General features: G+C 33.6%; 1 protein-coding gene across 10 annotated transcripts in view; it reads left to right on the forward strand.

Moving 5' to 3' along the window:
* Positions 1-8344: 8344 nt before the first annotated feature.
* Positions 8345-12782, forward strand: part of LOC148599179 (myosin-IIIb-like) — a 93481-nt gene continuing 89043 nt past the window's right edge. For all 10 annotated transcript variants that reach the window (XM_088558397.1, XM_088558407.1, XM_088558403.1 and 7 more), the window contains exon 1: positions 8345-8535. In XM_088558397.1, the coding sequence (XP_088414523.1) occupies positions 8397-8535 (139 nt within the window). In that variant the 5' untranslated portion in view covers positions 8345-8396. The remainder of the gene's footprint in view (positions 8536-12782) is intronic.

A 12782-nucleotide genomic window follows, 5' to 3' on the forward strand; every position in this document is an offset into this window, starting at 1 on the left:
ATCCCAAGAGAAGTCACTTCCTGGCCAAACACAAAAAAAGTACAAATCCAAAGAGAAGTCACCTCCAGGCCAAACACAAGAAAATGTACAAATCCCAAGAGAAGTCACTTCCTGGCCAAACACAAAAAAGTACAAATCCCAAGAGAAGTCACCTCCAGGCCAAACACAAAAAAGTACAAATCCCAAGAGACGTCACTTCCTGGCCAAACACAAAAAAAGTACAAATCCAAAGAGAAGTCACCTCCAGGCCAAACACAAGAAAATGTACAAATCCCAAGAGAAGTCACTTCCTGGCCAAACACAAAAAAGTACAAATCCCAAGAGAAGTCACCTCCAGGCCAAACACAAAAAAGTACAAATCCCAAGAGACGTCACTTCCTGGCCAAACACAAAAAAGTACAAATCCCAAGAGAAGTCACCTCCAGGCCAAACAAAAAAGTACAAATCCCAAGAGAAGTCACCTCCAGGCCAAACACAAGAAAATGTACAAATCCCAAGAGAAGTCACCTCCAGGCCAAACAAATTTTTAATATTAACATAAATTAGCAATGAACAAAATAATATACATCTATATGTTTTTAATTGGATAATTGATTAATTTCATGTTGAATATCACTGACTGGGCATGACATTAGAATTACATTTTATTTTCTATTTTTTCATTTTATGTGAGTAAATTTGATATATTTTTTACTTAAGGTAAACTTTGAATTTAGCAAATAGTTCATGATACTAAGGGTCATTTAGTAGTATATGGACCAGTTGGTCATACTAATAAATTATATGGACCAAGCGTAGCTGTGGTCCATTGAAATTTTTTGGTAACCAATTGAAGAAAACAGATAACATACTTGTGCACGACATCTGACATTGTGACGTCACATTCTTCATTTGAAAACAAGGTGGTCCATATAATTTCCTACCTGTCCGACTCTGTTATTCAAGGAATGTTAACAATTGAAAATCTTAAAAGTTTAATATTACTGTAAATTTTTTAAAATTTTCTTTTATGAAATATATTTTAATGTACCTCTCTGTTCTCTAGAAGAACATGAAAATTAGAAATGCATTTTTTTTTTAATTTTATAATATCTGTATTTTTGGCTTAAAAATTAAAGCCTGCTTGTATCTAGGAATGTTCAATTATAGCATTTAATTTTACCCCAAAAGTGTGTCATTTAAAATATTTGTTGAGCTAAAATGTCTGTCCCATTGTCCTCCAGAGTAAAGCTTGAAAATTTATTTTAAGTCAGATTTTTTTCTTATTTAAATCTAAAAAAATCTATATTTTGTTCTTTATTCTTGTTAAATATACCAAGTACCGGTAAAAGTCAAATTACATGTAATTTGACCTGAAATGAGATAGTGTATCTAAAAGATTTAAAAGAAAATATTCTGCCTCTTGATCTGTCCTCTGGAAGAACTTGAAAATTACAAAGTTTTTTTTTATTTAAAAACATGTTTATTCTATATAGTATACATGTACTTGTAACATTGAATAGTCAAATTACATGTAATTTTACCCATAATGTATAAGTGTGTCCTGAAGATTTTGTTTGAGCAGGGTAAAATGTCTGCCCCATTGTCCTCCAGAAGGACTTAGAAATTTATTTTAGTCTTTTCATCTAAAAAGATCTACCTTTTTGCTTTATATATAAAAATTACATGCTATTAATGTGTACAAAGTTAAAAAGTCATACTGTGAAGGTACTTTTATTCCCAGGGTACAATTTTTTGTGATTTAGTAAAAAATTGTCAATGTGTAGATTCTTGAATTTGTGGGTTTGACAACTCTTTTATACAAACAATTGGTAAATTTTCTTTTTCGTTGGGAACTGAATTTCATGGTTTACAAAACCCACAAAAAACATGAAAATTGATAGCCCACTAAAACAATACTACTTTCAAAGTACTACAACATTCCATTTAACCCAAATAAACTGTTAATAAATGTATCTTTCAGATTTTGTTTGATTGAGTGTCATTTTTTTCAAGATTGTGTCCATCTATTGTAACACTCTATAGATGGATGACCCAGTCAACACTAACACTGACCTAATGTTCAGTTTTGTAATGGTGATCTAGTAATGATGATTTAAATGGACTATAATTCTAACAATAAGAATGGAACATTAGAACTCATGTCACTGACCGTGAATAGAGACCCATTTAAAATAGTCCACTTAATTTCCCTTGTTTTAATCATGAATAGGAGGTCTATGTACTAATGGTAAGTGTTAAAATACTATCTGTAATTTTGATCTTGTAAAGTAAGTTTTAATGGGTAAGGTCAAAGGTCAGGACACCTTATTTTAACTTGTGTGAGAATCTTACATATCTTATTTTACTTGTTTAGATACTGTTGTTATTTTTCGTAAACTTGGGACCTTAAGATTAAATTTTATTTTGAGGTTGAATTATGTATTTTGAAAGTTGTTCTTAAAATGTTTTGTTGAAGTTCTAATCAGGTTGATTTGAATTATAAATGAATGGGACAGTTTTGTTACACAAAAATATTTGAATTGTGATGAAAGGAGCAGTAAGTAGAAAACAAGGTATTTTTTTTTACTTTGGAATTATTTTGGATTGAAGAAAATAAAATTATTTATAGAACTTACCCTACTAAGGGAGTTATTCATGTGGCCATAACTAAGGGGGGAGTTATTCATGTGGCCATAACTAAGGGGGTTGGTTATACCAAGGAATCACTTTTGCTAACTTTATTGTTTTTCATTGCAAAAAAGTATATTTATAAATGTAAATTAAATGAAGCTTTACCGAACATTTTTAGAGTTCAGTGCATAATTGAGCAATATAAATTCTTCAAAATATCAGATAGCAATTAAAAATGGTAAACTTATGAATCATGAGAGATCTTGGGCCCCTCTCAATGTCATGTTTCAGTAATTTTTTACCATATTCCAATTGAACATGTAATATTTTATTGTTCTTTCATGGATCATATAAAAATGTAAATGGCAAACAACACTATCAAACTATTGGGATTTCCAAAAATGATCTGTGAATTGTGTGTATGTGTCATATATCAGGGTTTTTTTGTTTTTCTTTTTGTATTTTTTTATTATACTTACTTTGGATAAATTTATACAGATTATAAAATTATTAGGTCAGTGTACATTGTAATCTTTGTTCTTTTTGTTTATATTGTTCTTCCTCTAATTTTCCCTGATCGTCTGAATATAGCTGAAATATTGCTGCTTGGACGTTAAACCCCAGCAAACAAACAAACTTTTCCCTGAATACCCTTGTCAGGTGGTAATATACCGGGATATGTAAAATCCTTACTATGATATAAACAAATAATTATAAAAAAAGAATATTACTAAGGGGGTTAGTTTGTTTGTTTGTTTGTTGGGGTTTAACGTCTGAGCAGCAATATTTCAGCTATATTCAGACGATCTAAGGGGGTTAGTAAGTTTTCAATGCCTTTTATTATCCAACTAACCTTACCCCTAAGCCTTAGTAAGGGTTAGTTTTACAAATTAATTTTTTGTTATTTTCTAAAGTCCAAATAATTCCAAATTCCAATAATACCTTGTTTAAGGTATGAACTGGTATGAACATCATATGTAATGAAAATGCTGCATATGATGTTTCTTAAATTGACGTAGCAGGATTTTGTATTAATGCTAACGAGTACTGTTATTAACATATTGTAGAAAATATAGCAACCAGCTCACTTGACTGAAATTGTCTTTTACTGAAATTTGGAAAAAACACAATGTTAATGGTGTTAACCAGAAAAATGGTTACATGTATAATCAAAATTCTGGCATATCGTTAGAAAGTTTGAAAAACTTTATATTTTTTTTTGAAGAAAATGAAACTGCTTGGTATATAATTGGAACATTATTTTGTTAGTCTTTATAAAACTGAGAAATATGTATTTAAGATAAAAAATAAATACTGAAAGATATGATTGAAACAGACCAAAGAATAAAAAAACCAATTAGTTGTGGTTTAATAGATGTGTTTTGACATTATTCCCATTTCTATTAAGTATATCATTTGGCAGAGCTAACATTCCGTTAACTAGGAAGTGTGTATTGGGTAAGGTGTATGTAGAAAGACCATATACTGACTGACTTATCAATCTCAATCTGGAGTTTAACTTGTTTGATATTTGTATTATGTGCAGAATGTGATATAATGTGATATTTTATTATACTTCAAACTTAATCGATCTTCAAGGTTTCTATGAAACAGCAACAATAAATCTTAAACAACATCCTGGAAAAAAGTTATATCATTTGAAAGGAATTTTGACACTAAAAATAGTGTAAGTTACTTGAAGGCGTGCTTATACTTATTGAAGACCTTTTGGTGACCTCTGAAAGTATTTACTATTTTGTATTTAGGTTATATGATGGTGCATTTGTTGCGTTTTACCAAATCTATTCTTTTTTTTCTATTATGTATTATGATAAATAGCATTTAAAAAGTGAAAATATAATTGAATACAAATGAAATGTTTAAAAAAAAGAAAGAGATGTCCAAATTTTCAGCCTTATAGCTTTAGTCATGGGTGAGTAACACTGGTTGAAATTGACAGAAAAAGCAGAATGTCCACACTCACCCATAACTATCCGTAAGGAACACTTTGGACAGTGTATTAAAATCTTTTTGGTAATGATCATAAAATCTATTTGAAGTATGAATCTGTTTGTCTTTCATCTTTCATTTAGTGTAAATATTTTGCTCCATTTTAGTATTCCGTTATACCTGCTCCTAACATCCTACACTGTACCTTACTTTATGCAGGTTTTGCTCCATTTTAGTATTCTGGTGTACCTGCTCCTAACATCTTACCTTACTTTATGCAGGGTTTGCTCCATTTTAGTATTCCAGTGTACCTGCTCCTAACATCTTACCTTACTTTATGCAGGGTTTGCTCCATTTTAGTATTCCAGTGTACCTGCTCCTAACATCTTACCTTACTTTATGCAGGGTTTGCTTCATTTTAGTATTCCAGTGTACTTGCTCCTAACATCTTACCTTACTTTATGCAGGGTTTGCTTCATTTTAGTATTCTGGTGTACCTGCTCCTAACATCTTACCTTACTTTATGCAGGTTTTGCTCCATTTTAGTATTCCAGTGTACCTGATCCTAACATCTTACCTTACTTTATACAGGTTTTGCTTCATTTTAGTATTCTGGTGTACCTACTCCTAACATCTTACCTTACTTTATGCAGGGTTTGCTCCATTTTAGAATTCCAGTGTACCTGCTCCTAACATCTTACCTTACTTTATACAGGATATTAAACAATAATGTCAAAAGACTTATTAGGTTGTATGAGATATACATCAATGGGGTTTTCTATGCATGACATGCATTTTATACATTATGGAGGGAATTTGTTACTGAATTAATATCAATTTTATGTTTTGACTAAGGTATTATTATGCTACAGAGTTAGCAAATTGTATAATAATGGCAGAATTATTGGATTTGAGTTTCATTATCATAGGATGGTGTTTGATTATCTTCTTTGCCAAAATTGGCCCCCTTTATTTGGGCCTACAATGCATATGATCAAGTTAATCCCATTAGGGTTTCCATGGGTCTAATAAGGATTTCCTGGTTTTATAATCTGACTGCTAGATTATAATTTTCCCCTATTAAATTTTGTGGGGAATATAGTGAATAGGGTATTCATCCTTTCTTCCCTTCTACCATTTGTCTATCCTCAACTTATTTCCAAACAGTAACTAAATGTATGACTGCTACTACTGATTACAGCTACACAATATTGTGACAGAAGTTTCATATTAGTATGCCTTATCCTTAGATCGGAATCAACACTGACGCAATGTCAGCTTCCTGTTTGATGACTTCTTGATATTTTGACCATATATGGTTACTGAGGTGGGGAGTAGGGTATCCTTTAGTGAGCTAAGGTGTACTACGGTATTCTTTAGTGAGCTAAGGTGTACTAGGGTATCATTTGGTAAGCTAAGGTGTATTAGGGTATCCTTTAGTGAGCTAAGGTGTATTAGGGTACCCTTTAGTGAGCTAAGCTGTGTTAGGGTATCCTTTAGTGAGCTAAGGTGTACTAGGATATCATTTAGTGAGCTAAGGTGTGCTAGTGTATCCTTTAGTGAGCTAAGATGTATTAGGGTATCCTTTAGTGAGCTAAGGTGTATTAGGGTACCCTTTAGTGAGCTAAGCTGTGTTAGGGTATCCTTTAGTGAGCTAAGGTGTACTAGGATATCATTTAGTGAGCTAAGGTGTGCTAGTGTATCCTTTAGTGAGCTAAGATGTATTAGGGTATCCTTTAGTGAGCTAAGGTATGCTAGGGTATCCTTTAGTGAGCTAAGGTGTGCTAGGGTATCCTTTAGTGAGTTAAGGTGTGCTAGGGTATCCTTTAGTGAACTAAGGTGTATTAGGGTATCCTTTAGTGAGCTAAGGTATGCTAGGGTATCCTTTAGTGAGCTAAGGTGTGCTAGGGTATCCTTTAGTGAGTTAAGGTGTGCTAGGGTATCCTTTAGTGAACTAAGGTGTATTAGGGTATCCTTTAGTGAGCTAAGCTGTACTAGGGTCTTCAGTGAGCTAAGCTGTGTTAGGGTATCCTTTAGTGAGCTAATTAAGCTCTGCTACAACAGAGCTAGGATATCCTTTTATGAGCTAGGATATGTCTACATGAGCTTTGCTCACAGTTTTTATAGTTTACAAGGAATTCAATGAAAATGAACTAAAATTTACACAGACAGGGTCGTGAATTTCAGTTGCATCTGCTAATAATAGAAAAAAAGATTTAGATTCACAAAAAGTAGTATGGTTGTCATATGTTTGATGTTGTATTTTCCTATTATTCTGTCAAAACTTTGGTGAAATTTAATTCTTATTAGCTCACCTGCCCAAAGGCCATGTAAGCTATTGCCATCACTTGACGTCCGTCATCGTCGTCGTTAACAATTATGCAAAACTCTTCTCCTCTGAAACTACTTCACTGATTAGAACCAAACTTAGTATAAATATTTCTTGGGGTATCCTGCATAGAAATGATGTGGGAATTTTTGATCCGTCAAAAAACATTGCCGCTGTTGCTTAAAATTGAATGTAGGGGTCAGACAGTAGTTTTTTGCATATATATCTCCATAACCATTAAGTTTAGCCAAATTCTGACATAGTAAAAGTGTTCAGCATGATGAGATCTATCAGCAGTCAAATTTTAATTTTGATATGTTAAGCCATGTTGGAGTTATTGCCCTTTTTCGATGTTTTTTTGCTATTTTGAATGTTATTTCTTTCAAAAATCTTCTCCTCTGACACCACCTGACCAATTGGAACCAAACTTGATATGAATGTTTCTTGGTGTATTGTGCATAGAACTAATGTGAGGATTTACGATCTGTTGAAAAACATGGCCACCATTACTAAAAATAGAACATAGGGGTCAGACAGTAGTTTTTCGCATATGTCTCCTAAATTGTTAGGTTAAGCCAAATTCTGATATTGGTAAAAGTGTTCAGCATGATGAGATCTATCTGTGGTCAAATTTTGGTAAAAATTTGTTGACCCATGTTGGAGTTATTGCCCTTTTTGGAAGTTTTTTGCTGCTTTTAATGTTATTATTTAAAAAAATCTTCTCCTCAGAAACTACTTTACAGAATTCAATGAAAGTTGGTATTTTTGTATTAAAGGACATCCTTACCAAATTACCGCTTGGATTTTTGATCTGTTATAAAGCATGGCCGCTGTTACTAAAAATTGAACATTGGGGTCAGACAGCAGATTTTTGCATATATCTCCAAAACAGTTAGGTTTAACCAAAATCTGACATGGTTAAATTATTCAGCACGAAGAGATCTTCCTGTGGTCAAATTTTGGTGAAAATTTGTTGTACCATGTTGAAGTTATTGCCTTTTTTGGATGTTTTTTCTGTTTATGAGGTTATTACTTTACAAAAAAAATCTTCTGCTTAGAAACTGCTCTACAGAATTCAATGAAAGTTGACATTTTTGTTTTATAGGGTATCCTTAACGAAATGACAGATTTCTGATCGCTGAAAAAACATGGCTGCCATTTCGAAAAATAGAGCAATGGGGTCGGCAGATTTTTGCATACATCTCCAAATCTGTTAGGTTTAGCCAATAGCTTTCAATAGCTGAAATCATCCTTATTATAAGGCTTACAAATGTGTCCAATGAATCAAATGAAGTCAAAATTGTCTGACAACTCCTTGTTAGAGTTATTGCCCTTAAAAGGCAAAAATTTAAGCAGGTGAGCGATTCAGGCTCCTGGAGCTTCTTGTTTCTATATTGGTTACTACTGACTGTTAACAAAAATTTAAAAAAAAATGATTAAATGTTTTTTATTCTTCTTTGTAGACAAGGGCTTTGTAGACAAGGGCTCTAAAAACCCTGAAGGGATGCTACAGTTATATAATACTTACTCTAGGGTGATAAAGTTCACTGAGCTCCCAGACCCATCAGAAACATGGCAGCTTGGAGAGCTTATTGGAGAAGGAACGTATGGAGATGTATACACGGCAAAACACAAAGTTACTGGTAAGTTATTATATGCCTATTGTATCACTAATGTTTTCAAATCTTGAGAAACATGGCAGCTTGGAGAGCTCGTAAGGGAAAGAGAGTATGGAGGTGTACACAAATAAACAAGAAGTTACTTATAAATTATTACAGCTTCTGCATCACTTATGTCCCCAAATTTTGAGAAACATGGCAGTTTGGAGAGTTTGTAGGAAAAGGACAGCATGGAGATGTTAACAAGATCAATTTTTTACCAAAACCCTCAGGAACATGGCAGCTTGTAGAGCTCATTTGAAGAGGAAATGATTTGGGTGTATAAAAACCAAAGCACAAAGTTACTGGAAAGTTTTATACCCTCACTTTCACTTACCTCCTCAAACACTCTGAAACATGTCAACTGGGGTACTTATTGGAACAAGACACAAAGTCACCAGGAAAGTTGTTATATCCGCAGTTTTCTTTTCTCCCCAAACCCTCAGGAGCATTGTAGTCAAGGGAGCTCATTAAGACTAAACACATAGTCACCTATACAGAAGTCACTACTAACCCAAAATTCACTGACCAGTAATTAGGACACATCACAGAACATGAAAAATTATTGCAGCACAGTTACATAACTATACAGGGATGTCGGTAGTGTTTTAATTAGCAGAAAAAATCAAAGACTGAAGTCTTCACAGTCGCTAATCGTCAAATATTTACTGTCACTGATTTTGGCATACTTAAAACATCAAAAATGGTACAAATGTTATATGCTCTAAAATCGGGGGACTGAAATATTGGTTCCCTTGATATTATTGCTTACTCTTTTATAACCGTTATGACCCGAATGGCTATATATAGACATTGATATACTGATAATATATATGACCTCTATATAATCAATTGTAACGAACGCCTGTGTTGGAATTGGAAACTGGGTAATATTACATAAATTCAATGCTAACCGATCATTTATCTTTTAATGTAAACTTCCCGTTCTCATACAAGCAAAAAACTTGCATAGACATGTGTATGATATGTTTTTAAAAAGGTACATTATAGGGATCTTTGGGTTGCCTATGATATTGACTGGGAACCAGTTAATGAACCAGATTTAGCAACTGGCTATGAATATTCATAAATATCGGGGCGTGCTAATGTGTATGACCTATATAGTCTTGTCTAAGCCTCAGTGCCTGAATCGTAAACCGGGTAATGTCCAAAGCTTACTGATCATTTCATGTAAACTTCCTGTTCTCATACAAGCAAGAAATATGCATAGAACACACGTGTATGATATTTAAGAGGTACATTTTTATCTTGTATGCATCGGGAACTTATTTACAGCGCTGTGGTGGTGAACACAGCGAAGATCTGATGAATTATGTGGCGTAATGCAAATCATATGTGAATATTGAATACAGAAATTACGAATGCAAGAAGTTGCTAAGACTATCAGCGACTTAAAAAGAAAAAGTAACAGGTAAACTGCTGAAAGTTATACAAGAGTTCACCCATTTTTGAAAAAGGTGAGCTAGCAGCCATTTAGATTTACCGTTTGTAGGCTACTATTGACATACAGTCAAACCTCGTGAAGTCAAAGTTGAAGAGACCATGCAAAAATATTCGAGTTATCGGAGGTTCAAGTAACCTGAGGTCGTGGATAAACCCGAAATACAAGTAGTTTGGTCAAAGATTGTTTCTGCATTTACATCATTTAATTGTTGTCCTTGTACATGTACACGTACTTCACTTTACACGGTACTTCGTAATGTCTTGCATTTCATATTGGAAGATTTTTTGTATGTTGTATATCATGTTTGAAACACTGAATGGCACCGAGTGTTTTAGTAAAATTTCCTTTTTATTTTTTCTACATCGAAAATATCATAGTTCAGAACATACTGCTTTGTTTGACTCACAATCAGGAACATTGTCAAACCATGTGCTCTACATTATTACAATAAAATTTGAAATTCACCAGCAAAACGAATATTAATATCATCGTTGAAATACACTTACTATGGTCTGTTTGATGTTTCATTAAATTGTCAGATACCATTACAATTCATTTGTATTTTTTTAAAAATAATTATCAAAATATCAAAATATCTGATATCACTGTTAGTGTAAATTCCAAAGAGTAATAAATAAAAATTCGTTTCTTTTCACTACATGCCCAATTTTAAATTAATTAAATACACAAATCAAGCTATAAAAAGTGTCAACAAATTAATTTTAAAAGCCATGCTAATCGTTGTTAAAACACACTTAGATTATGGTTTGTAATAAAGCAATCACTTTTCTGACTAATTAGTTGACTTCGAGATATCAGGGTTAATTGACCTGAAAGTCCTTTTGAAGGGACTGATTGATTACCTCAAGTTATCTGGGTTTTCGATTCATCAGAGTTTGAGTCATCCGAGGTAAAATTTTATTGGAGAGAGGGGAGTTTTGCTGGGACTTTGTAATTAGTTTGAGTTATTTGAGATTTCGATTAATCCGAGTTCGACGTGTTGAGGTTCGACTGTACCTGCTTTATGTTTAGTTGTTGGTTCAGTGAAACCTTTGTAAACCATACCACTATCTAACTGAAGACCTATACTGCTACCACACTCTCCAAAGAAGAGATTGTGGAAAACCATAAATCTGTGCTATCCTCTTTTGGTCTCTCAACCAAGGACGATGATTGTGATTTACCGTCTATGTACTGGATTCCTAAGCTCCACAAGAATCCATACAAACAACGTTTCATAGCTGGATCTGCAAAATGTACCATGAAACCTCTTTCAAAACTTTTAACTACTATACTCACAACTGTCAAAGAGGGTCTGCAGTTCTACCACAACACTTGTTACTCCCGTGGTATTAATTCAATGTGGATCCTGAAAAATTCAAAAGATCTTTTGGAGATATCATCTGAATATAATAGCATTAAAACCTATGATTTTTCAACACTATATACTTCTATTCCCCATACTCAGTTAAAATCCCGACTTAAAAACATTATACATCGTTGTTTTTCCAAAAAAGATGGTACACCTAGATACAAATATATAGTTCTTGGTAGAGATTCCTCATACTTTGTAAGAAAAAATTCCAAATCATCTTCCAAATATACAGAGGAAGATGTTTATAAAATGCTGGAATTTTTAAACGACAACATAATTGTCCAGTGTGATGAACACGTTTTTCAACAAACGGTCGGCATTCCAGTGGGAACAAATTGTGCTCCTTTACTTGCTGACCTATTCCTTCACTCTTATGAGGCTGACTTTATAGCTGATCTGATCCGAAAGAAAGAAAGAATATCGTTTGGCTAGATCCTTTTATCTCAGTTCCCACTGTATAAATGATATATTATCTTTAAACAATCCTAATTTTGGGGATTTTATACATCGAATCTACCCCAAAGAACTTGAAATAAAGGATACTACAGACACTTTGAAGTCAGCCTCATATCTTGACCTACACTTAGAAATCGATGGTAAAGGAAAACTATTGACCAAACTTTAAGACAAACGTGATGACTTTTCATTCAGATTGTCAACTTTCCTTTTATCTGTGCCAACATCCCTCCAGCACCTATGTATGGAGTGTTCATATCACAACTCATACGTTATTTCACATCTTGCCAAAACTATGCAGACTTTTTATATCGCACTAGAACTCTAACAAATAGGCTTCTGGAACAGGGTTATGTTGCTACAAGATCGAAGTCATCACAACAGAAGTTTTATGGTCGTCATCATGAACTTATGGATCGTTACGGTGTTTCCATCTGCGCCATGAAAACTGATTTGTTCAACATGTCATAGTTTTCCTTTCCTCTTTCGTCTACCCTGGACTTGAATTTTTATGAGCAACTTGGCGGATGTTTCTAGAAAAGCAGAGGACGCTTACCCTACTGGTGCACCTGGTTCATGCTCCCAGTTTTAAGTGGAGTCCAAGTGCTCATTTGCTTTTGTTACTTTGTATGTATGATTTTAGTTACTTTATGTTCTTTGTTGTGTATGTCTATTTTCCATGTCTGGTCTTTGTCCCTGGATTACATTCTTTTGGCTATAACCTTTTTTCCCTTGATTACTCATTCAATCATTGCCAGAGATCATGTGCATCTTCTTCATTCAGGGTAGGAAACTCACTCAAATTCTAGCCAGTCCTGAATTCAATTTTTCAATATATTTAGTATATGCAGTGGCAGATCCAAAGGGAGGGGCGCCCCCCTCCCCCTCCCTTAGAAAAAAAATTGTTGAAAAATTGTGTGTGTTATATTAAATCAT

The sequence above is a fragment of the Perna viridis genome, chromosome 13 (genome assembly GCF_037379345.1).
Source record: "Perna viridis isolate PV_CMFRI_1.1 ecotype Kerala chromosome 13, ASM3737934v1, whole genome shotgun sequence".
NCBI classification, from domain to species: domain Eukaryota; kingdom Metazoa; phylum Mollusca; class Bivalvia; order Mytilida; family Mytilidae; genus Perna; species Perna viridis.